We start from the raw sequence: 25884 nt of genomic DNA on the forward strand, positions 1-25884 counted from the left end.
GGCAGATTCAACAATATGTCTAAATCTAAAATGTGTCATTTTCAAAAATATTTGAAGAATGCATTTTGGAAAGTCCTGCATCTTCGCAAAAGCTGAACTTGTTTCAGCACATCTTTAGCATTTACATATTTGTATTTTTCTATCTAAATTTAAAGGTTTTGTCACAGCGTCTCGGCAGAATTATAAATGGACAGATGGACACCTATGACCGAGGAGTCATCTTCACTGAGGCTTTTGTTGCTCAGCATAAGGCACGGATTCGTGGGCTTTTCAGTGCAGTAACCAGGTATTGATCAAGCTGTCACACTTATTTATCCATCCAGTTAAGTAGAAAAGTGAATGGGACCATTAAGCGGTACGAGCCATGAGTCTGAAACAGACAATAGAAAATCAAAATGTTATGTCACAACACAAGCAGAAGCAAATATTTAGTTTATTGGTTAGTGTTAAGTTTGTGTAAGTATTTAGTTAATTGGTCATTGTTTTTAGTAGTGGTTAATGTTTCTTTAATGGTTAGACTTTCTGGGTTTTAGTGTTAGCTAAACAGTTAAAAAGCCTTAAAGATAAAAAAAAATCAGTTTTAAATAACTGTAGATAACATGGCAGGACAGCTGGGCCTGTTGCATGCACATCCTGTGCCATGTGGGAATGCCAGGACACTTCGTCCTGAAAAACAATATGTGCAGGAAGTGCCGCCAACTGCTCGACTCGTGCTCAGAGTTTCTGAGCTTGAGGGGTAGATGGTGTCACTACAGCACATATGGGAAGCTGAGAGTTCCCTGGATAGCACATTTCAGCCTGCAACTGTGGAGAGTTCAGGAGGAGAGGGAGTGGGTGACCACCAGACAGATTAGGAGGAATAGGCAGGCAGTGCAAGAATCCCCTGGGAGTGTGGCACTCACAAACCGGTATTCATTGTTGAATACCAGTGAGGGTGATGGCACCTCTGGGGAGTGCAGTCAGATGCAAATCCACAGCACCGCAGGAGACTCGACTGCGCAGGGGGCCACAAGAAAGTGTAGAGATGCAATTGTTATAGGGGATTCGATGGTCAGGGGGATAGACAGCAGGACCTCAAAGGTAGTAATCTCTGGATTACTCCCAGTGCCACATGCTAATGAGTATAGGAATAGTAGGATAAGACAGTTTAATGCGTGGCTGGAGAAATGGTGCAGGAGGGAGGACTTCAGATTCCTGGAGCATTGGGGCCAGATCTGGGACAGGAGGGACCTGTACAAGATGGACGGGTTGCACCTCAATAGAGCTGAGACCAGTGTCCTTATGGGGATGTTAACTAGTGTTGTGGGGGAGGGTTTAAACTATTTTGGCATAGGGATGGGCACCAGAATGAAACATTAGAGAGAAGCAACAAGACTGGGAGAGACAAATAGTACTAGAGTAAAGAATACTTCAGAAATCGGAGGGATCAAACAGGGGGTAAATGCAAGGCAATCTAAGATGAGTTTAGAGTGCATGTATATAAATGTACGTAACGTTGTAAATAAGGATGGTGAGCTGCATGCACAAGTCGCCACATGGAACTCTGATATAGTGGCAATAACAGAGACCTGGCTGAAAGAAGGGGAGGATTGGCTACTTAATATTCCTGGCAACGAGGTATTCAGGAAAGATAGGGAAGGAAAGAAAGGAGGCAGTATTGATCAAAGAAACTATTATAGCACTGGAAATGGATGATGTAGTTGAGTGGTCAAAGACAGAATCTATCTGGTTAGAATTAAGGAACAATAAAGGAGCTATTACACTACTGGGTGTATATTATAGGCCACTAAATACTGGGAAGGAGATAGAGGAGCAAATTTGTAGGCAAATTACAGAATGATGCAAGAACTATAGAGTAGTGATAATGGGGGACTTCAATTATCCCAATATGGACTGGGACAGTAACAGTGTAAAGGGCAAAGAGGGGCAGGAATTCCTGAAATGTTTTCAAGAGAACTTTATTGATCATTGTGTTTCTAGGCCAACAAGGAAGGAAGCAGTGTTGGATCTAGTTCTGGGGAATGAAGTGGGGCAGGAGGAGCATGTTTCAGTGGGGGAATATTTGGGGAACAGTGATCATAATATCATTAGGTTTAGAAAAGTTATGGAAAAGGACCTGGAACAATCAAATATGAAAATACCTAACTGGAGGAGGGCTAATTTCAGTGAGGTAAAAAGGGATCTTGTCCAGGTGGATTGAAATCAAAAATTGTTAGGCAAAACAGGAATTGAACAAGGAGGAGATGGTTCGGGTACAGAGTAGACTCATTCCCATGAGGGGGAAAGGAAGGACATCCAAAGCTAGAGCTCCCTGAATGACTAAAGATATGGTGATTAAAATGAAACAGAAAAAGGAGGCTTATGACAAATGTAAGGTTCATAATACAGTAGAGAACCAGGCTGAATACTGAAAGTACAGAGGAGATCTAAAAAGAGAGAATAAGAGGGGCAAAGAGAGAGCATGAGAATAGATTAGCAGCTAACATAAAAGAGAACCCAAAAGTCTTTTATAAACATAAATAGTAAAAAGGATAGTCAAAGGAAAGGTGGGGCCAATTAGGGACAAAAAAGGAGATGATCTTGTGGAGGCAGAGGGCATGGCTGAGGTACTAAATGAATACTTCACATTCTTCTTCACTAGAGAAGAGCGTGTTGTCAATGTAGCAGTAAAGGAGGAGATAGTAACGACATTAGATAGAATAAAAATAAAAAGGAGGTACTTAAAAGGTTGGCAGTACTCAAAGTAGAAAAGTCACCTGGTCCAGATGGGATGCATCCTAGGTTACTGAGGGAAGAGATTGCAGAGGCTCTGATCACAATCTTCCAATTCCTCCTTAGATATGGGGTGGTGCCAGAGGACTGGAGGATTGCAAATGTCGCACCCCTGTTCAAAAAAGGGGAGAGGGATAAACCTGACAATTTCAGGCCAGTCAGCCTAACGTCAGTGGTGGGGAAACTTTTAGAGACTGTAATTCAGGACTAATAAATGAAAGTCAACACGGATTTGTTAAAGGAAAATCGTGTTTGACTGACTTGATTGAGTTCTTTTGGTGAAGTAACAGAGAGGGTTGATGAGTAAATGGATTTTCAAAAGACATTTGATAAAGTCCGGCATAATAGACTTGTAAGCAAAATTAAAATCCATGGGATTGAAGGGACAGTGGCAGCATGGGTTACAAAATTGGCTAAGGGACAGAAAGCAGAGAGTAGTGGTGAACGTTTTTTTTTCAGACTGGAGGGAAGTTTACAGTGGTGGAGCTGGGAGGAGTAGGAGTGCTCATCCTGGCTCCACAACAGTCCTGAAGACTGTTGCTGGCCACTGCTTGGCCCCCTCCCGATCGACTCAAGATTTACTGGAATGGTACCAGGGGTGAGGGACTTCAGTTATGTGGAGAGACTGGAGAAGCTGGTGTTGTTCTCCTTAGAGCAGAGTAGGTTAAGAGGAGATTTGATAGAGGTGTTCAATATCATGAACAGTTTTGATAAAAGTACATAAGGCGAAACTGTTTCCAGTAACAGAAGGGTCGGTAACCAGAGGACACAGATTTAAGGTGATTGGCAAAAGAACCAGAGGCGACATGAGGAAACATGTTTTTACGCAGAGTTGTTATGATCTGCTTGAAAGGGTGGTGGAAGCAGATTCTGTCGTAACTTTCAAAAGGGAATTGGATAAATACTTCAAGGGAAAAAATTTACAAGGCAATGGGAAAAGAGCAGGGGGATGGGACTAAATGGATGGCTCTTTCAAAGAGCCGGCAGAGGCACGATGGGCCGAATGGCCTCCTCTGTTGTAACATACTATGATACTAGGAATTAGTGTTCAAGTTAATACTTGCAGCAAGACTGTATAATATAATGAATTAATACAGCTGGATGAGCATATTCTAATTACTATTAGTTATGGATCAGTTTACGAAACTATTTTGCATGAATGTAATCTGACCTTGCACATCCTCACAATGTAAATACCAGTGAGTTCTGTTTTATCATCGTCCTTGAAGTTTCTGTTCTTTTCAGTAGCTATTCATTTTTTATCTAATGTCATTTTGTATTATCAATTTTATTTGTTAACTTTCATTACTTGTATACACTTTATCCTGATTTTCTTCTTACACTATTCAGAATGAGATCTAAGTTGTCAGCGTAATCAAAATGTGCATTAAAAATGTATAGTGACAAGTTTATTTTATACTGATTCTGTGTCAGAGTGAATTCCTGTTGCTATTTTTGTTGGTCTGATGAACCAGTAGTAAAAGGAATCTGCTGCGTGCAGAAAAAAGAACAGCTCAACCTTTTCAGCTTTTTCAGGTTAGCAATGACTCTTTTAAGGATCTCTTAACATTTCTGCACAAAAGAAAGTACTTTACATTTTTAGTTGTAACAATACTGCAAATAAACTTTTTTAAAGCCTCATCTCTAAAATGTTTGTCATATGTTGCATTGGACATTTGGAGGAGATCTATTTTTACTGATAAATAATTTCCCTACTTTGAAACTCAAAAGCGTACTTATTACTTGGAGCATTGTTTCAAGGTCATTTTGGTCTATTTTTCTTTTATTGTTATTCTTTTATAATCAATGTCTAATTATTTATAAAATCAGTTCATTTATTATTCTCAAATTTGCAGAAATATTATTGAAAGGGTTTTGGTTTGGAAATCAAAGGTAGCTTATTCATCGGAGAGTTTTTTGGGATGAATATGGTGAGCTTGAATCCAGAGAGGAAAATGTTTGTTGTGCTTGAAATGTAGTAAACTTTTAAATGGGATTGTTTAATGTTCTTTGTCAACAGGCCAACGCCAATAAGCTCTTTGATAACTCAATATAAATTTCAGGAACATCTTCTTTACTGTAAGTTGGCAATGGAGTTATATTCTTTTATTGAGAGAAAGAATTAGTATTGAAATGCAGTCAAGCAGACAAAACTTATTTATATGCAGAAGTGACCTTTGTAACATAAGGCTTGAGGTAATCCTGTGCCGTTAAGAACATCACACTTCAAGTATAATAGCCTATTAAAACATTTTCAATAAAATAATTTTACATTGTTGCCTGTGTACAGAGAAATAAACCAACGCATGATATGAGAAACACTATTTGTTGTACCTTGATAAAAATACAGTCCCTTCATTGTTTTGGCTCTAATAAACAATAAGTGAATTGAGTTTGAGCAGTGTTTGAACTAGTTTCCAGGATGAGTGCTTAACACAAACCTGGCCTTGAATTTGGTATCAAAACGCAGATGGTAACAAAAAGAAATTTCATAGTGGTGTAATAAAGAGATACTGTTGAAACTAAAGATGTGAAGGATATTGATTTGATACTGTAAATGTTTCCCTCTCCTCAGGTACTGTCTTCCTCCCTTTCAAAACTGTCATCATCACCCCACCCATACAAAAAACCCATCCTCGACCCTCTGTCCTTGCAAACTGTTGTCCCACCTTCAACTTCCTTTTCCTCTCCAAGGTCCTTGAACATGTTGTCGCCTCCAAAGTACATGCCCATCTCTCCTGCAACTCCATGTTTGAGTCTCTCCAATCAGGTTTCCACCCCTGCCACAGCACTGAAACAGCTCTAACCAAAGTCACAAATGACATCCTCTGTGACTGTAACCATCATGCATTATCCCTCTTCATCCTCTTTGACCTCACTGCAGCCATTGACAAGGTCAACCACACCATCCTGCACCAACATCTCTCTTCCATTGTTCAGCTCAGTGAGATTACCCTCATTTGGTTACACTCTTACCTATCCGATCATAGCCAAAGCGTCTCCACCAATGGCTTCTCTTCCACCCTGGCACCATCTCCTCGGTAGTCTCCCAATGATCCATCCTTGGCCCCCTCCTTTTCTTTATTTACATGCTGCCTCTTGAAGACATCATCCTCAGATGTGGGGTCAGCTTCCACATGCACACCGATGACACCCAAGTCTACCTTTCCGTCACCTGTCTTGACCCCACCAATGCCTCTGTGTTGTCAGACTGCTTGCACGATGTCCTGTCTTGGATGAGCCGCAATTTCCTCCAGTTAAATGTTGGGAAGACAGAGTCATCATCTTCGGCCTCTGCCACAAACTTCGTACCTTTGCCACTGATTCCTCCTCCCTGGCCACTGTCTCCGGCTGAAACAGCGTCACCATCCTACATGGGCCTAAGCTGAGCTTCCGACCCCATATCCTCGCCATCATAAAGTCCGCCTACTTCCACCTACATAACATCGCCTGCCACCAGTCCTGTCTCAGCTCATCTGTTGAAACCCTCATCCATGCCTTTGTCACCTCTAGGCTTGACTATTCCAATGCTCTCCTATCTGGCCTCACATCCTCCACCCTCTGTAAACTTCAACTTATCCAAAGCCTCATCGTGTTCCACACCATCCTTCTCTCCTATTACCTCCACCCCCTCGTCCTTGCTGGTCTGCACTGGCTGTCAATGCCCCCATTTTAAATTCTCATCATCATGTTTAAATCCCTTCATGACTTCTCCTTATCTCTGTAGCCTCCTCCAGCCCTGAACTCCTTTCTCCCCCCGCCCCCCCCCCCCCCCCCGGACTGTGTGTTCCTCTGATTTTGGTCTTTTGTTCAATTACTTCCCTCCTCGCCCCACCATAGGTGGCAGAGCTTTCAGCCATCTGGGCCCCGGTCTCAGGATTTCCCTGCCTATGCCCCTCCACCTCCATCTCTTCCTTTAAATCCCTTCCTGGCTTCGTCCCTCCCTTTCTCTGCAAACTCCTCCCACCCCCAAACCCCCCCCGCCCCAAAAAACACACTTCTTCTCTTGTCTTTGGGCATCCCCTTTTCCCTTCACCCCACCATTAGCAGTAGTGCCTTCAGCTGCCTAGGCCCCACACTTTGGAAATCCCTCCCTAATCCCCTCCACCTCCCTCTCCTCCTTTCAGGCCCACCTTAAAACCCACCTCTGGCCAAAACTTTTGATCACCCCCTCCTAATATCGCCTCCTTTGATTCAGCGTCCATTTATTTCTGATTATGCCTCAATGAAGCACTTTGGGACATTTTTCTGCATTAACAGCACTATATAAGTGAAAGTTCTTATTGTTGACTTTTGATGGATTGAAGAGGACTAGAAAATTATCGCTGCAGTCAGATCCATTATGTCACTAGAGGGAGCGCGAATCTGCTAGAAACTCAAATATACGCTATTTGCCTCTCTAATATTACAATATCACAGACCCTTGTGAACTCCCTTTGGATGTAAACACATTGACCTAGTCAGGTAGAGTAATATCACCATAATGCATTCTATTTGGGTAATGTAAGGAATTTTGTTCTTTGCATGTCAGTGCTAAAACATTGCCATTTAGTGCTAATGGAATAATTTGTCATTTCTTAGCATTTCAATTCTCATTCTTGCTAAGCACATACAATCAACAATTGTTCTTGTAGTTGACCTCTCATGTCCACATTGGTGGTAGCATTAATTGTTAAAGCACAAGTTACTCCAAGGAATTTGGTGCTTCCTTAGCCTCCATTTTTTAAAAAAGATTTCAGTTCTGGCACTGATTCTGGCAAATAATGTCTTATTACTAAAATACGTTTGAACAATTTCTTTACTAACGCTCTGTTTATCTTGTTCCCTATTTTATCTCCTTCCACGTCCACTCTTTTTTCAATACTTACTTTTAAAATTTTTATTTTATGTTATGTATTTATTAAATACTATGGGACCAGTAACGTAATGCTGAGTGCCCATAGTGCTGATGCGTAACAGGCACTGGCTCTGCATTATGGGACCCGGAGATCTGCTCAATGCCAGGCTCTCTCAGTGCTTTACCCCAAATTGTCTGTGTCTGTGCAGAGGACCCACCACCTGCTGTTATGGTTCATTATGACTCTGACTTTTACGTAAATTAGGGATCCTCCCTATCTTGCAACTGGAGTGGCCGAAGCAATATTTTTGATGCTCACTGCCCAAAAAAATGTATTTCAAGCAAGGCTCACAATAAAAAATGGTATTGTACTTGCTGAGTGACCCAGTCCTTCCAGTAAGGCCACCCATTCTTCCTGGACCTTGCTTCTTTGCCCTCCAAAGGCCACTCTTTCAAAGAAGTCGTGCACCACGTCGTTTTTTGTTTTAAAATAAAATGGTATCAGTGATGGGGCAGCCCTTCAATAGCAGCTGGTCGCTGACATTGTAGCCCTGACGGTGCTCGCAGTGCATCATTCACCAAGTCCCCGGGTAGTCACAAAATATGTAAATGAGCTGGCCTCACCTTATTGGGTGAGGGCAGCTCAGCGGAGCGCAGGCTCCTGCCACACCTGAGGAGCAGTGGTCCTAGTGGCACCTTATCTACTCCGCTACACTTCTGGTGTTTCTTCACTCATTTTTTTCCACTTGATATTTTTGGCTCCCGTCTTTCAGACTACTCTTGTAGGTGAGCCCTGGCTCTTACCGTCCCAGAGAGAATGTTTTTACTTGTCCAGGTATCCAGGTAAATTCATAGAGTGGGTGGGGAATGAACAGACAACCCTCTTCAGTTTATCTCAGTAATTAGTTATATCACATGCCCTCACACGATCCTCCTTGTTTTTGGAAGCTGACAGAATAACTCGAGGCTTTACTTGCCAAACAACAGTAAAAGAACAAGCCAATAGTATCAGTAACATGGTTACAGTGATTGTTGAGCTTTGCTAGCTCATCATGTAGTAGAAAATAATAAATAGTTTCCAACTGTGGTGCTAAACGAAGAAGTAAAGGAGTCTTCTATTCCTTTTCTCACTGTCTGCGGAAGCTAACTGACTGACTATCTCTCTCTCTGAAGGCTTGAGACACATTCCCTGATTTGAACAAGATGGGTTGATAAATAAATACCTTTTTTAAAAAGTGACCAGGAGCAAACAGATTTAACTATCTGCACTTCAAAAAAAAAGCTGCCAAACAAAACACTTATTTGAACAAATCCCACACAGTTTTTTTTATGTGAATTAAATGGTCAAAAATCTCTCATAACTTCAGCAGGAGTGTGGTGGCGGTGCCACAAATAAGGACAGAAGCCAGATATGCCAGGTTCCGGCCTTTTGCAGGAGTTCCCAGATGGCCTTGTTGGACGAAGTCTCTGCTGGCCCCAACAGGCCCAGCTGGGAGTGGGTGGGGGCAGGGAAATTCCTGCATCCTCAGATTATCAAATGCACAGCCAATACACCAAGTGAGACTGGGCGTACCGGCTGTCTGGGAGAAGTGGGCCCACCTGAGGGTTCAGCTTGGACCTCCGAGACAGTGGGTGAATTTTTTTTCGTGGCATCGTCGGGCCAAGGAGACGCTGATAGCTGCTTTCTGATGGGAGTTGGGGGGTGGGGGGGTGGGGGGGAGGTGGAGCGGGCCTGGTCTGGTCTGGTCTGGTTCACTTCTGTCGCAGTGTGCTGCCCCTTGGGACAGGCGCCCCTGGTGGTGCCAGCATCCAGCCATTGAATTTAAATACCGGCTTTTTAATCTTACGTTGTTAGATTGATCAAGTCAAACTTTGATTAGATTTTTGAGAAACAATTTGTAGGTCAGTGTCCCAATAACCTGTTGTGATAGCTTGTTTGAAGCGCAAAGACCTGAGCACCACTGAAATTAGTTACCTCATAGCAGTTTATATCATTAATCACAGATTGGTGTGGACGGAGTAAAAATGTGAAATGTTCTAACTTAATAGAAATGCCAGAGCTGGAATTCTGCAGTAGCTGAAATTTTTGCCAGGCTTCAGCTAGTTGATAAAGATTAAAACTGGTCTTTTTACCTTTTTATTTGGCTAATGATTAATATGTTCTTATTAGTGCATTTTTTTTTAGTTTCAATTTTCATTTAACTATTTGATCTGTCTATTGCAGTGCCCAAATTGGCTAGATGCTGCAGGATGTCCGCATTCTGTTCATCTAATATATCCATTTTGTTAAAGCTTTTCATTCTTGTGGCTGAAATCATGAAATATTTATTAGTTTCTCTTAAAATCGCTGTCTGAATGGATTATTATTTTTGCAGCTTTTCTTGAAGAGTTTATAAGCAGTGGTCGTTTGAATGGAGCAGTGATTGGTGGCAGACAGGATAAGGCTGTTTATATTCCTGACATCTACTCAAGAACGCAAAATAACTGGGTGGATTCTTTTTTCAAACAAAACGGATATTTGGGTAACTATTTTAACATTCGCTATCACAAATATTAAAAGACTGAAATATGATGTATAATAGAAGTGCACGTTCAGATCAGTTTGGACTTCAGATTCAGACTGGTACAGATCTGAAGTAGTAGTAGTTGGAAAGCATCCACTGGGTGCTTGTATGGAGTCAAATATAAAGCTGTTGAGAGTAGCCTGCAGTTAGATTGAGCCAAACAGTTTTCAGTCTAATATTATCTCATAGCTTTAAAAAGCGTCACATGTAAAGATGTGGCCTCAGACATCACCCCCCCCACCCCCAAAGTATCTAACGTGGATGGAGCAAAAAAAAGTTATGATTGTTTGTTCTGCCATTCAAAGATTTGATTCACTAAACATAAATGAGCAACCAGCGGAAAACTGAGGCATCAAGTCCTTCATTTTTTTTACACAAACCAGCAAGTGTCACGAAGCAAACCAATCAAATAGCTTGAATTTCTTTACGCTATTTTCATTCAGTTCTGTGCATAAAGGTAAAAATGACATAATATAATAGACACAGTAAAAAAAAAAAAATTACATGCCTGAATAAAAATCATAATGTTGCCTCCTCCATTGACCCAAGGGCCGTTTTCAAACTGACTGTCTGAGATCGAGACCTGGCTCAAGCAACTCTCCGACCAGCTCAACATTGACAAAACTCCTATCAGTGCTGACATCCCTATAATCTTGAGTCAGTCAACCTCCTCAATTGTCATCTCACGTTGAATTAAGAACTTTAGTGGCCTGCTCGATCCCAAGCTCAACTTCCATCCACTCCAATACCAAAACTACTTTCTTCCACCCGTGCAACATTGCTTGCCTGGGCAATTTCTTCCTTTCTGCCTACGAAACCCTAGTCCATGCTTTCATCACCTGAAGGATTGACTTCTCCAACACTCACCCAGCTGGTATCTTTGCATCAATCTTCCACAAGCTTCAACTCATACAATGTGCCACAGCCTGTGACCCATCTGCACTAAATTCCACACTTCCATCACCCAAGTGCTCTCCAAGCTCCATTCGCTCCCTTACAGCAGCACGTTGACTTCAGAATTGGTGTTCTTGTTTCACTAATGTCCTTTAGGGAAGGACACCTGCCGTCCTTACCCGGTCTGGCCGATATGTGAATCCAGATCCACAGCAACGTGGTTGATTCTTAATCGCCCTCTGAAATGGCCCAGCAAGCCACTCAGTTGTACAATCTCGCTACAGAAAGTCACGATAAGAATAAAATCGGACGGACCACCCGGCATCTGACCACTAGGCACCGGATACGACAACGGCAAACCAAGCCCAGTCGACCCTGCAAAGTCCTCCTCACTAACATCTGGGGCACACAGACTAGTCAAGCAACAGCGTGACATAGCCAAACTCTCAGAATCATACCTTTCAGCCAATGTCCCAGACTCTTCCATCACCATCCCTGGGTATGTCCTGTCCCACCAGCAGGACAGACCCACCAGAGGTGGTGGTACAGTGATATCTCATGGCGTCAGGTCAAAGTTGGGCAAGGAAACCTCCTGCTGATTACCACCTACCGCCCTCCCTCAGCTGATGAATCAGTCCTCCTCCATGTTGAGCACCACTTGGAGGAAACACTGAGGGTAGAAAGTGCACAGAATGTACTCTGGGTGGGGGACTTCAATGTCCATCACCAAGAGTGGCTCGGTAGCACCACTACTAGTAAAATTGAAGTCAATGGGAATCCGAGGGAAAACTCTCCAATGGCTGGAGTCATACCTAGCACAAAGGAAGATGGTAGTGGTTGTTGGAGGCCACTCATCTCAGCCCCAGGACATTGCTGCAGGAGTTCCTCAGGGCAGTGTCCTAGGCCCAACCATCTTCAGCTGCTTCATCAATGACCTTCCCTCCATCATAAGGTCAGAAATGGGGATGTTTGCTGATGATTGCACAGTGTTCAGTTCCATTCGCAACCCCTCAGATGATGAAGCAGTCCGAGCCCGCATGCAGCAAGACCTGGACAACATCCAGGCTTGGGCTCATAAGTGGCAAGTAACGTTCGTGCGAGACAAGTGCCAGGCAATGACCATCTCCAACAAGATAGAGTCTAACCACTTCCCCTTGACATTCACCGGCATTACCATCGCCGAATCCCCCACCATCAACATCCTGGGGGTCACCATTGACCAGAAACTTAACTGGACCAGCCACATAAATACTGTGGCTACAACAGCAGGTCAGAGGCTTGGTATTCTGCACCGAGTGACTCACTTCCTGACTCTCCAAAGCCTTTCAACCATCTACAAGGCACAAGTCAGGAGTGTGATGGAATACTCTCCACTTGCCTGGATGAGTGCATCTCCAACAACACTCAAGAAGCTCAACACCATCCAAGACAAAGCAGCCCGCTTGATTGGCACCCCATCCACCACCCTAAACATTCACTCCGTTCACCACCGCCGCACTGTGGCTTCAGTGTGTACCATCCACAGGACGCACTGCAGCAACTCACCAAGGCTTCTTCGACAGCACCTCCCAAACCCACGACCTCTACCACCTAGAAGGACAAGAGCAGCAGGCACATGGGAACAACACCACCTGCACGTCTCCCTCCAAGTCACAAGACATCCCAACTTGGAAATATATCGCCGTTCCTTCATCGTCGCTGGGTCAAAATCCTAGAACTCCCTACCTAACAGCACTGTGGGAGAACCGTCACCACATGGACTGCAGCAGTTCAAGAAGGTGGCTCACCACCACCTTCTCAATGGCAATTAGGGATGGGCAATAAATGCTGGCCTTGCCAGCGAAGCCCACATCCCATGAACGAATACAAAAAATGGTCTCTGCATGGTCTCACCCCACTCCCCATTCATGCTTTCCTCTTGGTCTTGCATCACTATACGCTCCCCCTTCTCCTTGAACACTGGACTTTTCACGCTTTCCTCCCTCCACTCCAACATTGGTGGTCACTCGCACAGCCGTTCCTACATTCTGGAGTTCTGTACCCAGTTCTCCCCACCTTCCTTCCTACTTTGAAAAGCCTTGTCAAAACTTTCTTCCTTGATAATGTGTTTGGTTCCCCATCCAACTCTCCTCAATCCCCATGATCAGTATCCACCGAATCCCTTTTATCCTTATTGGTAAAGGAGATTGGTAAATGTAGATGTCTGCATTTCAGGAGTACTATATTAATGTAAGTTTCTAATTTAGAAATGCCTACAAAAAATGTCACCCCCTCCCTCAGTCTGCTCTTCTGTCCAGTGCCTGAGGCTTGAGTTGGAAATTTCATCTGCACCTTTGGTGTTTGGTAATTCCAGCTGCCGTGGTCAAATTCTGTGAGCATGTAAGAGAGATGCAACTTGGAAGTCTCACCCTCCTGTGGAGCAGCAATACCCAGAATATACTGTGGCAACTGGACAGAAATTTATAAATAATTGAAGCGCAAGTAGCAGAAGAATAACATCAAAAATAAGATTTCATATTTTTGGACTGTTTGATTTTTTTTTCGTGTTGCTGATGGTTGTGCCAGGGCCAGAGGGCAATACTTTGATGCTGGCCTCAAACACTGCGGCCAGAGTTAATCAGTTAGCCATAGAATTGTAGAATGTTGCGGGACAGAAAGAGGCCATTTGGCCTATCAAGTTTGTGACTGTATTTTTCTTCACATGAGCTGCCTGGATTAATACAAATCTGCTCAGTCCCCATATCATTTTCTATTCCTCTCATTCAAGCAGCTTTCTAGGTCCTCTTTTAAAAGAATCTAAATCTACTTACGTATAGAATCATAGCCAGGAATTTCCTCCGAGCTGCTCCTGCTCTGCCACTGTAACTTCGTCGGAAGTGTAGCATAAATAGAGTTTACGCCATACTTCAGGTGATGATGTGGGAGCACCTCTGAAAAAATTCCGGGCTGTAGAATGTTACAGCACTGAAACAGGTCATTGAGTCCATCAAGTCTATTCCCATGTTTTTCTCAACATGAGCCACCTAGTCTAATTGTACTCAGTCATCCTGTTCATAATATTTATCTTCTTTAAACAACTGTCCAATTTCCTTTTTAAAATAATTTAAGGACTCTGCTTCAACAGTTTGTGGCAGATAATTCCACGTTCCATCCACCCTCTTGTATAAAGAATATTTTTCTAACCTTCCCTTTTATTCTTTTTGTGATCATTTAAAATTTGTGCCTTCTCATTACTATCTTGTCCACCAGTGGAAACAATCTTTTGCTATTTATTTTATTGCCCTTCAAAATCTTGAAGCGCTCTCTCTCTCTCTCACCCCTTGACCTTCCTGACTAGTGATGAAAAGGCCTAACTTTTCAAGTCTCTCTTCATAACTCTAACCTCTCATCCCTGGTAACATGCAAGTAAATCTACTCGGCACCTTTTCTATTGCTTTTATATCCTTGCTATAATGAGATGCCCAAACTATTTACAATAATCTTAAATGTGGTTTAATTAAAGTCTTATACAAGATCAACATTACCTCCTTGCTTTTGTATTCTATGCCTATAGATGCAAAACCAAAGATACGTTCGCCTTTTTCATAGCATTATTAATTTGCACTGCCACCTTTCCATGACTTGTACATCGGCCTGTAAATGTGTCTCAGCTCCACTACTCCATTTGAAAGATGGATTTCCTTTCATTATTCCTACCTCCAAAATGTGATACTTCATTTTTCGACATTGAACTGCACCTGCCACCTATCTTCCCACCCTGATAGCCTGTCTGTGTCTTCTTCATTCTTTCACTCCTTATCACAGTTTCCTTCAGGCTGCCAACCTCGATATAGGCCCCTGCAAGAAATTCTTTTCCAGGGATTTACAGCACTTTTAAAGGCAGCTGTGAATAAGAATTGACCTATTAATTCTGAATTGTTTAGTTTTCACGAGTTTGTTGTGTTCCAAATGTTACTTTTATCGCTAAATTTTCAGGTAGGTGAAAAATCCAAGGTAGCAGCTCAAACCAACTGCACAACATTAGTTTAGTGATGTGATTGGCTGCTTCCTATTACTTGCCAGTTTGGGATTGGTCGCTTTCAAAAAAATTTGAGTGATTTCTTTTTATTTTTCAATCTTCTGCTTTTTCATTCTTCTTTGGTAGTTTCCAACTGAATTGAACAGCTTTTGATTCACACACATTTAATCAGTCAGATATTTGATCGGTAATTTAACAGTTAAGTCTTCCTTTCAACCAATTATTACTTTTTGCCATTCAGAGACAAGACACGACGGATGGGCGCTAGACACAAGACTTAATTATATAGATAAACATAGCCAGTGTTGTCTGGTAACTTGGACTGACTTTCAGTTCATTTTGATATTACTAGCTGCTATATGCAAATGCTAAATGTAAATAGCTTATCAACCGACATTGATGAGAATGAAATTACTAGACTTTTAGAATTTCATTTTGGGACCATGTAGTTCCACTTTGCTTTTTTCAGTTTAGACCTGAGAGAAGTTTTTGGTGAAAGAAGTGAAAGAGAACCATTCCAGGTTATGGAATGAAGAAAGACTTAACCAGTTGTTAAGTTTCTCTTTATTCTTGCAATGAAGGTATGTTGGCCTTCATTGCAAGAGGATTTGAGTATAGGAGCAAGGATGTCTTACTGCAGTTATACAGGGCCTTGGTGAGACCGCACCTGGAGTATTGTGTGCAGTTTCGGTCTCCTTACCTAAGAAAGGATATACTTGCCATAGAAGGAGTGCACCGAAGGTTCACCAGACTGATCCCTGGGATGGCAGGACTGTCATTTGAGGAGAGATTGGGTCGACTCGGCCTGTATTCACTTGGGTTTAGAAGAATGAGAGGGGATCTCATTGAAACATATAAAATTCTGTCAGGGCTAGACAGACTGGATGCAGGAAGGATGTTTCCCCTGGCTGGGGGGGTCCAGAAGGATGGGCCACAGTCTCATGATACGGGTTAGGACATTTAGGACTGAGATGAGGAGAAATTTCTTCACTCAGAAGGTGGTGAACCTGTGGAATTCTCTACCACAGAAGGCTGTGGAGGCCAAGTCACTGAATATATTTAAGAAGGAGTTAGATAGATTTCTAGACACAAAAGACATCAAGAGGCCTGGGGAGAGAGCAGGAATATGGTATTGAGATAGAGGATCAGCCATGATCATATTGAATGGGGGAGCAGGCTCTAAGGGCCGAATGGCCTGCTCCTGCTCCTATTTTCTATGTTTCTGTTCCATAACCTGGGATGTGGGAATGCAGAAACGTGGCTAATAATATATTTGTCACTGAACAGGCCAGAGTTTTTAAACCAAAACTATAATTAATGTTGGCACATGCTTAACTGCACCCTAGTATGAGTTTTATTGCCCTATATATTTCAGGAATTATATTGCTGAGCTTGATATATGTTTTAGGTGAAATTATTTACCCACATTTACGAGGGAAATTGTTGTTACAGTGTGAGAATGATAAAGTAGCTTATCCTCATTCATATAATAAAATCAGGAGTTATTGGTAGCACTTGGAGGGCAGATTGTGTTTGGTTAGATCACTGTTCTTTTAAGGAAATCATTTTTCTTTCCTCTTCTAGAATTTGACACCCTGAGCCGACTGGGAATCCCAGACCCTGCGAATTACATAAAGAAACGATACAAATCAGCATCAATGACCACCTTGAAAGCCGTTTGTGTTGGGCATACTATTGTGGATCAGGTCGAAGCTTCAGTAGAGGAGGCTATCCGATCAGGCATGTGGGTGGATATACAGGTACTGCTTTTCTGACACACTGCCATTTAGCATGCTTTTTAATTTGCTGTTGTACAATGTGGCAACAAAGTTCATTTTACAAGAAATGGAAGATAAACACATTAAAAACCAAATATTGACAAGCTAGTCATCAACTTGTGCAAAATCAACAGATTCTTGCTGTGGAAAAAGCTGGGAAAATAACAATCTCAGTGTATGCCAAATACTGTGTTAAGCTTTGATCAGGCTTGTTGGTTCCTTGTCCAAAAATTCTGGTCAGTGATGACCCCCAGGATGTTGATGGTGGGGGATTCAGCGATGGTAATGCCGTTGAATGTCAAGGGGAGGTGCTTAGACTCTCTCTTGTTGGCGATGGTCATTGCCTGGCACTTGTCTAGTGCGAATGTTACTTGCCACTTATCAGCCCAAGCCTGGATGTTGTCCAGGTCTTGCTGCATGCGATCACAGACTGCTTCATTATCTGAGGGGTTGCGAATGGAACTGAACACTGGAATCATCAGCGATCATCCCCATTTCTGACCTTATGATGGAGGGAAGGTCATTGATGAAGCAGCTGAAGATGGTTTGTCATTGTTTACAATAATGAGCAGTTTCTAATTTTGAATGTTTCTTTAAGGAGGATGTAGTTGGTCACATATTGTTACTACTTTCCACAAGGTAACTCCAGTCTCCCTTGCTTACCCTTTGCCAGCAAAACATTGTTTTGTGATATACTCAGAGGATTTTTTTTCCATGAGTGTATCAAGGACAGTGACATTTTCAGTTTTAGTGTAACTGCCATAAGAGAAAGTGTCCAATCTCCAGTGTTAGGAATTTGTAGCTCAAATCAGTGCAGATGCAGGAAGAGGAGGAAACTTATTAGATTAAGTTTGAAGTTCGCTAACTTACTCCGCAGTAGAAATTGTATAAACTTTGATATCTGTTGAGGCCCGTCAACATTATTTGAATACTTGTTCTTATTTGTTTTGCGTACAGCCCCTGTTGCCCAGCTCGTTCTCAGTGGAAGACGCCTCCCTTTTGCTCCAGCAGATGATGAGGACAATGCACAAACAGTCTGCTTCCAGGATTTTTGGTGACACCATCGTAGTCAGTGAGCAGTTCATCAGCAGCTGTGCATCTCTCTTTGAGCAGATGATGCAACACAAGGCTGAAAAGGTAGAGGAACTTTTATACAGATCATATTCAACTTTAAGGGAGCAGAAACAAAGCCTAGGATGAAAAATAAGTAGAAAGTAGCACCGTGAATTTAAAGATCACTAACATGGTGGTTCCATTTTCTTATGACGACTCGTTAATGAGAACATCAAAGCATGTTCATTGTTCACATCCCTCCCTCCATTTTGCATTTGGTGGCAGAGCCTTTAGCTGTTTTTGCGCTATTCTGGAATTTCCTCCTTAAACCCATCTGCCTCGCTTCCTCTCTCCCTGCCATTAAAAACCTCCTCAAAAGCATATGTTTTCACCATACTTTTGTTCATGTCTCCCACTCCTTTCACTTCTGTTTGACATTCATTGTTCCTCTGTGAAGCACCTCGGGATTTTTGCTACATTAAAGGCCCTGCATAATGCAAGTTAATGTTGATTACCGCCAGAGGGTGACGCTCTGTGAACATGCAGAACTATCCTGTCACTGTAGCTAGTTGCATATAATTTATTGTTCTGGAGTGGCGATTGTGGGAACTGCCTGCATACGTCCACTGGTGAGTGCAATCCTTGAGAACATGGCATAGAAATTTATTGATGCCACATCTGTTTTAGAGGCGTAAAATGAGCCCCTAAGCGTCCAATATGGCGGGCGGCGCGTGCGCACATTTCGGAAGTGCATCATCTGCAATATTGGTGAACACCTGTTTCTGGGCCCCTTCCTGAGATTGGGCAGCCCTGAACATAGCCAGTGCTGGCCTGCTGCATTCAGGATAACCAACTTTATTTGCGGCGTAACCCTTAAAGGAAACTCTGGAGACCACCACCAAAAAGGTAAGTTTTTTAAAAAAAAATACTTACTTGAATGTGGAGCTGGGAGGAGTAGGAGTGCTCATCCTGGCTCCACAACAGTCCTGAAGATGGATGCTGGCCCCTGCTTGGTCCCCTCCCAATTGGCTGTTCCCCCCACCTCCCCCAACCCTCCAAGGACCTACCTACCAAATCAGTAGACTAGGTATTTGTGATATTTTTGTTATAAGGGAAATGACTTGCAATTAACTTAATTTGCACAGGTAAATCAATCTAGATAGCATAATTCAAGAAATACTCCTGGATCAGCCCCATATGGGAATCGGGTGGGAAAGTGGAGTTGAGGCCAAAGATCAGCCATGATCTTACTGAATGGCGGAGCAGGCTCGAGGGGCCATATGGCCTACTCCTGCTCCTATTTCTTATGTTCTTATATTCCTGAGTGTTTAAAAAATCACTTCACCGTGAGATAATGATCTCCCAATCTGAGCTGTCATTTTTCAACATATGAGGGATGGAAACGTAATGTTCTGTCACTGAGCCTCAGGTCCCTTAGCTGCATTTTGAATATTAGGGGCATTGAGGGCAGTGAGAGAACATCTTATTTCCTCAGAATTACTGTGATGGTGGTAGTTGTGGCCAGGACTCCAACTGACATGAATCGAGTTGAATTTAAAAAAAGGAATTGAGGATAAAACCATTTTAGCTCTTAATCTGGATTATTTTATTAATAAATTGATATATAATATGCAAGGACTATAGCCTCAAGTTTTGTAAAGCTTTTGAATATGTATTTAATTTGTAGAAAGATTTATGTTAGCACATTTGATCCACTCCTCTTCCTACTCTGATATATTCTGTAATAAAATAAATACCAACAGTGCAGTTCTAAATTGTTCAGATATAATTACCCCCCCGCACCCACCCTTATGGACTCCTGTCCACCAGAAATTGGATTGAAAATATTAAATGTTTTATGCTAAGAACTTTGAAAAATTTGAGCGGTGAGGTCAAAATCCAGGCTACAGAAGTGTAAAGGATACTGTCTTCCCCCCCCCCCCCCCCCCCCCACAAGTAAACTAATCCATTTGGATCAAATATATTTCCCTGCGTTATATTGAGGACTGAATCTAAGTCAAACCTCCCTTTAAATAGTTTGTGGAGGGGAACACAATCTCTTTTCTCTTTTTGTTTTACATTTAATGAACTTCTAGACACCATCACACCAAAGAGAGGCTAGAAATTCGGCTATCCGGCGCCCATTGTTTTGGAAGTTCCGGCGGCCTCCTGAAGTTCCAAAATGGCATCTGGGATGCGTGTGCACACTTCTAGCGTGATGTGCGCTGGATGCCATCTTGGTAAAGGGGTTTGCGCAGGCGCAGATAAGGAACGTTGGCAGCATGTAAAGTACGGAGAATATGCGTTAGATCAGTGTGCAACCCAGATTTAAAGGCATGGACACCATTTTGGCAGTTAACGCTGCAGCCAATGCACTGTCTTAACCACAACTAGCTAAACTTGTCCTAGATGGCCTGGAGGACCCCCCCCCCCCCCCAGCAGCGCTATTTAAAGGGACCATGCAGGATTTACAGGTTAGTTTGCTGGATTATTGCTTCTGGCTGCTGATGCGTTTGTACCTGTTTTTGGAGGTCTCCTATACTTGAATACTTGGACTAGGGGACATAGCCTAACATTTAGAGCCAAGACTTGCAGGAGTAAAGTTAGGAAACGCTTCTACACACAAAGGGTGAGAGAAGTTTGGAACACTCTTCGGCAAACGGTAGGTGATACTAGCTCAATTGTTAATTTTAAGTCTGAGATTGATAGGTATTTGTTGACCGAAGGTATTACGGGATATAGGGCTACGGCAGGTATATGAAGTTAGGTCTCAGATCAGCCATGATCTTATTGGATGGTAGAACAGGTTCGAAGGGTTAAATGCCACTGCCATTCACTGTCTCCTGTTATGCGCCACCTTCTCCTGCAAGAAAGCGGGACATGTGTTCGTGAGTGTCCTGCAGGATGTTTGGGTGATGTACCTGTCATGGTTGAATAGCTGCCAGTGTGTGTGACCTGTGAGTTGTGGGTATGCGGCTTGCAACAGTGGTAATGTGTGAATGTGAGTGGAGGCATCTGATTGGAAGAGTTGAGTACTGATTGAAAGAGTTTGTTGGTATGTGGGTGATGGGGGGTATAGCGCGTGGAGCAGTGGATGTAGCTAGTGGTGCAGTTGGTAGGAGATGCCACTTGACAGTTGACCTCATTCACCTTGACCACTCATGTCAAAGCAGTGAACTTTCTGCATTGCATCCATGTTCGTGATGCTATGCGCCTGGCATTGACTTTGTTCCCTACTGCCACCCACTACCTTGGGAGCGTATGTCCGGAGGGCCTCTTGCCCCCCTGCGGATATAGGATGCCCCTCCTGTTGTCCACCTCTTGCACCAAGGCCACTAGTGTATCATCAGAGAACCCTGGAACACACTTTCTCGCAGGCCTGGTGCAAACTCAGATTGGTGAGGTCTGGCATGCAGAATGGAGGATGTGGGATTTAATAGTGCGCAACCTTTATTCAATATTTTAACGTAACTCAACAGATTGTAAACATTGGGACGGGAGCTGCATCTGTGTTTTCCGTGTGCGATGTCTGATCTCTGTTCAGGCTCCGTGCGGACCCGTATCTTATTTTTTCCAAATATGAGGCATAGCCCACCTTTAAGAGCAACTCACCGGAGATTTGGGCCCCTCCGACTGGTGAGAAGTGGAGAGAATGGAGAGATGAACACAGCTAGGCCTCCACGCTGCGCATCAATCAGGTAAATGAAGTTGCAGCACCAATCTAATGTGCTGGCTGCGTCAGTACCACCAGTCGCGGGCTAATCACGCACCGCGATTCCCATCTCCGGATTCGGGAGTTCACCAATTTAATCCCCAAGGTTTTCCAAACAATTTGCTTTAACTCCATTGTCTGCCATTCGACATTGTTCTGTTTTGTTTTATTTCTGCTGCATGGAATTCGCTTGTCAACCATGTTCTGACTGTTGGGTTTGTACATTCTTTGTATAGGATCTTTACACAACCTACTTTTTTGTTACTTTTTTGAATTTGAGCTGTAGTTCGCATGTTGTATTTATCAATTACCACATTGCCTTTTTCTTAGGAGGTGCAGAACAATCATGCCCATGTGTTAACAGAAGAGGACCTGAAGCAGGCTGCTATTATTGCTGAAAGTATGATTTCAGTTAAAAAGGACAAACGAGAGGACAGGAAGAAGAAGGCATCAGGTGGGTTTATAAATAACAATGCTCACAAACCTGTTCTGTATGTACTTTTACTGACTTTCACAATCCGGATCGATTCCAAAACAATTAAAGCAACAAATTTAAACATTTTTTCGATTAAAGCCTACAATTTAGTATTTTCACTGCAGTTATTTAAGTACTGGCATTATCTTGTAGCTTTTCCTTGTTTTCTAACGAGTAACTAATTTTTGCTTAGTTTGCAATTTTTTTTTGATTACTTTTGTGCTTTTCAAAGTGAGGGATGTTCCAGCACTAGTGAATGGAACATTTTCTCATTTCAGACATCCATTGTCAGCGTCTAGCACTCCTAGCTGAGTGTCAGTATAGCCAGCTATGACGTACAACCACCTCTACACTGCTGCAACCATGTGCCTTAAACCCAACCTCCGAGCAGGACCCAACCCCAACTGAACCAGTGTGACACCTCTGTTTCACATCACTGTGCCTGCCCCCCCCCCCGCCCCGACCTCACCCTGAATGAGATTTCCAGGTTGTGTTAAATTTAGGGCAGTATTATAATATGAAGCTGCATACAGGAGAAATGGGTTGAGACTGCCCAAACTCATTCAATAAATATCCTTAATTCAAGCAGAGAGAGGAAACCTTTAATCTACCTGCTACGGTAACATTCTGACCCTGGTGAAAAGGTGGATTGCAAACTTACTGTGCTATACCTCACCCTTTCCATGATTTGTTTTGTATTTTGTAAATCTTCACTGCTACATAAATAGTTATGGGAAATTTGAAAGCTACTGATAATTCCTTCCATTTAGCATTCCATGGTTAAATACAAAAAGTCTCAGTTTTATCTCATTAAAAACATCGTACAAGCAGTTGACTCATGGGTACTGACACCCTGCTCCTTATGAAAACCTCACTGCTTGGCTATATGTTCCATCACCTGCCCCACCCAAACTGCTGAAATGATACTTTTTTTTTTATTCGTTCACGGGATGTGGGCGTCGCTGGCGAGGCCAGCATTTATTGCCCATCCCCAATTGCCCTTGAGAAGGTGGTGGTGAGCCGCCTTCTTGAACCGCTGCAGTCCGTGTGGTGACGGTTCTCCCACAGTGCTGTTAGGAAGGGAGTTCCAGGATTTTGACCCAGCGACAATGAAGGAACGGCGATATATTTCCAAGTCAGGATGGTGTGTGACTTGGAGGGGAACGTGCAGGTGGTGTTGTTCCCATGTACCTGCTGCTCTTGTCCTTCTAGGTGGTAGAGGTCGCGGGTTTGGGAGGTGCTGTCGAAGAAGCCTTGGCGAGTTGCTGCAGTGCATCCTGTGGATGGTGCACACTGCAGCCACAGTGCGCCGGTGGTGAAGGGAGTGAATGTTTAGGGTGGTGGATGGGGTGCCATTCAAGCGGGCTGCTTTATCTTGGATGGTGTCGAGCTTCTTGAGTGTTGTTGGAGCTGCACTCATCCAGGCAAGTGGAGAGTATTCCATCACACTCCTGACTTGTGCCTTGTAGATGGTGGAAAGGCTTTGGGGAGTCAGGAGGTGAGTCACTCGCTGCAGAATACCCAGCCTCTGACCTGCTCTCGTAGCCACAGTATTTATATGGCTGGTCCAGTTAAGTTTCTGGTCAATGGTGACCCCCAGGATGTTGATTGTGGGGGATTCGGCGATGGTAATGCCATTGAATGTCAAGGGGAAGTGGTTAGACTCTCTCTTGTTGGAGATGGTCATTGCCTGGCACTTGTCTGGCGCGAATGTTACTTGCCACTTATGAGCCCAAGCCTGGATGTTGTCCAGGTCTTGCTGCATGCGGGCTCGGACTGCTTCATTATTTGAGGGGTTGCGAATGGAACTGAACACTGTGTAGTCATCAGCGAACGTCCCCATTTCTGACCTTATGATGGAGGGAAGGTCATTGATGAAGCAGCTGAAGGTGGTTGGGCCGAGGACACTGCCCTGAGGAACTGCTGCAGCAATGTCCTGGGGCTGAGATGATTGGCCTCCAACAACCACTACCATCTTCCTTTGTGCTAGGTATGACTCCAGCCACTGGAAAGTTTTCCTCACTCTCCCATTACCAACAAGCCAGGGGATCAACCCTGGTTCAATGAGGAGTGTAGAAGAGCATGCAGGAGCAGCACCAGGCGTACCTAAAAATGAGATGCCAACCTGGTGAAGCTACAACATAGGACTACATGCATGCTAAACAGTGGAAGCAACATGCTATAGACAGAGCTAAGCGATTCCACAACCGACGGATCAGATCAAAGCTCTGCAGTCCTGCCACATCCAGTCGTGAATGGTGGTGGACAATTAAACAACTAACGGGAGAAGGAGGCTCCGTAAACATCCCCATACTCAACGATGGCGGAGTCCAGCACGTGAGCGCAAAAGACTAGGCTGAAGCGTTTGCAACCATCTTCAGCCAGAAGTGCCGAGTGGATAATCCATCTCGGTCTCCTCCCGATATCCCCACCATCACAGAAGCCAGTCTTCAGCCAATTCGATTCACTCCACGTGATATCAAGAAACAGCTGATTGCACTGGACACAACAAAGGCTATGGGCCCTGACAACATCCCAGCGGTAGTGCTGAAGACTTGTGCTCCAGAACTAGCCGTGCCTCTTGCCAAACTGTTCCAGTACAGCTACAACACTGGCATCTACCCGACAATGTGGAAAATTGCCCAGGTATGTCCTGTCCACAAAAAGCAGGACAAATCCAATCCGACCAATTACCACCCCATCAGTCTACTCTCAATCATCAGCAAAGTGATGGAAGGTGTCGTCGACAGTGCTATCAAGCGGCACTTACTCACCAATAACCTGCTCACCGATGGTCAGTTTGGGTTCTGCCAGGACCAATCGGCTCCAGACCGCATTACAGCCTTGGTCTGAACATGGACAAAAGAGCTGAATTCCAGAGGTGAGGTGAGAGTGACTGCCCTTGACATCAAGGCAGCATTTGACTGAGTGTGGCACCAAGGAGCCCTCGTAAAATTGAAGTCAATTGGAATCGGGGGGAAAACTCTCCAGTGGCTGGAGTCATACCTAACACAAAGGAAGATGGTAGTGGTTGTTGGAGGCCAATCATCTCAGCCCCAGGACATTGCTGCAATAGTTCCTCAGGGCAGTGTCCTGGGCCCAACCATCTTCAGCTGTTTCATCAATGACCTTCCCTCCATCATAAGGTCAGAAATGGGGATGTTCGCTGATGATTGCACAGTGTTCAGTTCCATTCGCAACCCCTCAAATAATGAAGCAGTCCGTGCCCGTATGCAGCAAGACCTGGACAACATCCAGGCTTGGGCTGATAAGTGGCAAGTAACATTCGCGCCAGACAAGTGCCATGCAATGACCATCTCTAACAAGAGTGAATCTAACCACCTCCCTTTGATATTCAACGGCACTACCATCACCGAATCCCCCACCGTCAACATCCTGGGGGTCACCATTAACCAGAAACTTAACTGGACCAGCCACATAAATACTGTGGCTGCAAGAGCAGGCCAGAGGCTGGGTATTCTGCGGCGAGTGACTCATCTCCTGACTTCCCAAATCCTTTCCACCATCTACAAGGCACAAGTCAGGAGTGTGATGGAATATTCTCCACTTGCCTAGATGAGTGCAGCTCCAACAACACTCAAGTAGCTCGACACCATCCAGGATAAAGCAGCCTGCTTGATTGGCACTCCATCCACCACCCTAAGCATTTACTCCCTCCACCACCAGCGCACTGTGGCTGCAGTGTGTGCCATCCACAGGATGCACTGCAGCAACTCGCCAAGGCTTCTTCGACAGCACCTCCCAAACCCGCGATCTCTAC

General features: G+C 43.7%; 1 protein-coding gene across 1 annotated transcript in view; it reads left to right on the top strand.

The window, feature by feature from the left end:
- Nucleotides 1-25884, top strand: part of ufl1 (UFM1-specific ligase 1) — a 69138-nt gene that overhangs the window by 11740 nt on the left and 31514 nt on the right. The window contains exons 6-11 of the mRNA XM_067984769.1: nucleotides 156-286; nucleotides 4793-4851; nucleotides 9985-10131; nucleotides 16670-16845; nucleotides 17821-18000; nucleotides 21959-22082. Of these exons, the coding sequence (XP_067840870.1) occupies nucleotides 156-286; nucleotides 4793-4851; nucleotides 9985-10131; nucleotides 16670-16845; nucleotides 17821-18000; nucleotides 21959-22082 (817 nt within the window). The remainder of the gene's footprint in view (nucleotides 1-155; nucleotides 287-4792; nucleotides 4852-9984; nucleotides 10132-16669; nucleotides 16846-17820; nucleotides 18001-21958; nucleotides 22083-25884) is intronic.

Source organism: Heptranchias perlo, chromosome 5 (genome assembly GCF_035084215.1).
Source record: "Heptranchias perlo isolate sHepPer1 chromosome 5, sHepPer1.hap1, whole genome shotgun sequence".
Lineage (NCBI taxonomy): Eukaryota > Metazoa > Chordata > Chondrichthyes > Hexanchiformes > Hexanchidae > Heptranchias > Heptranchias perlo.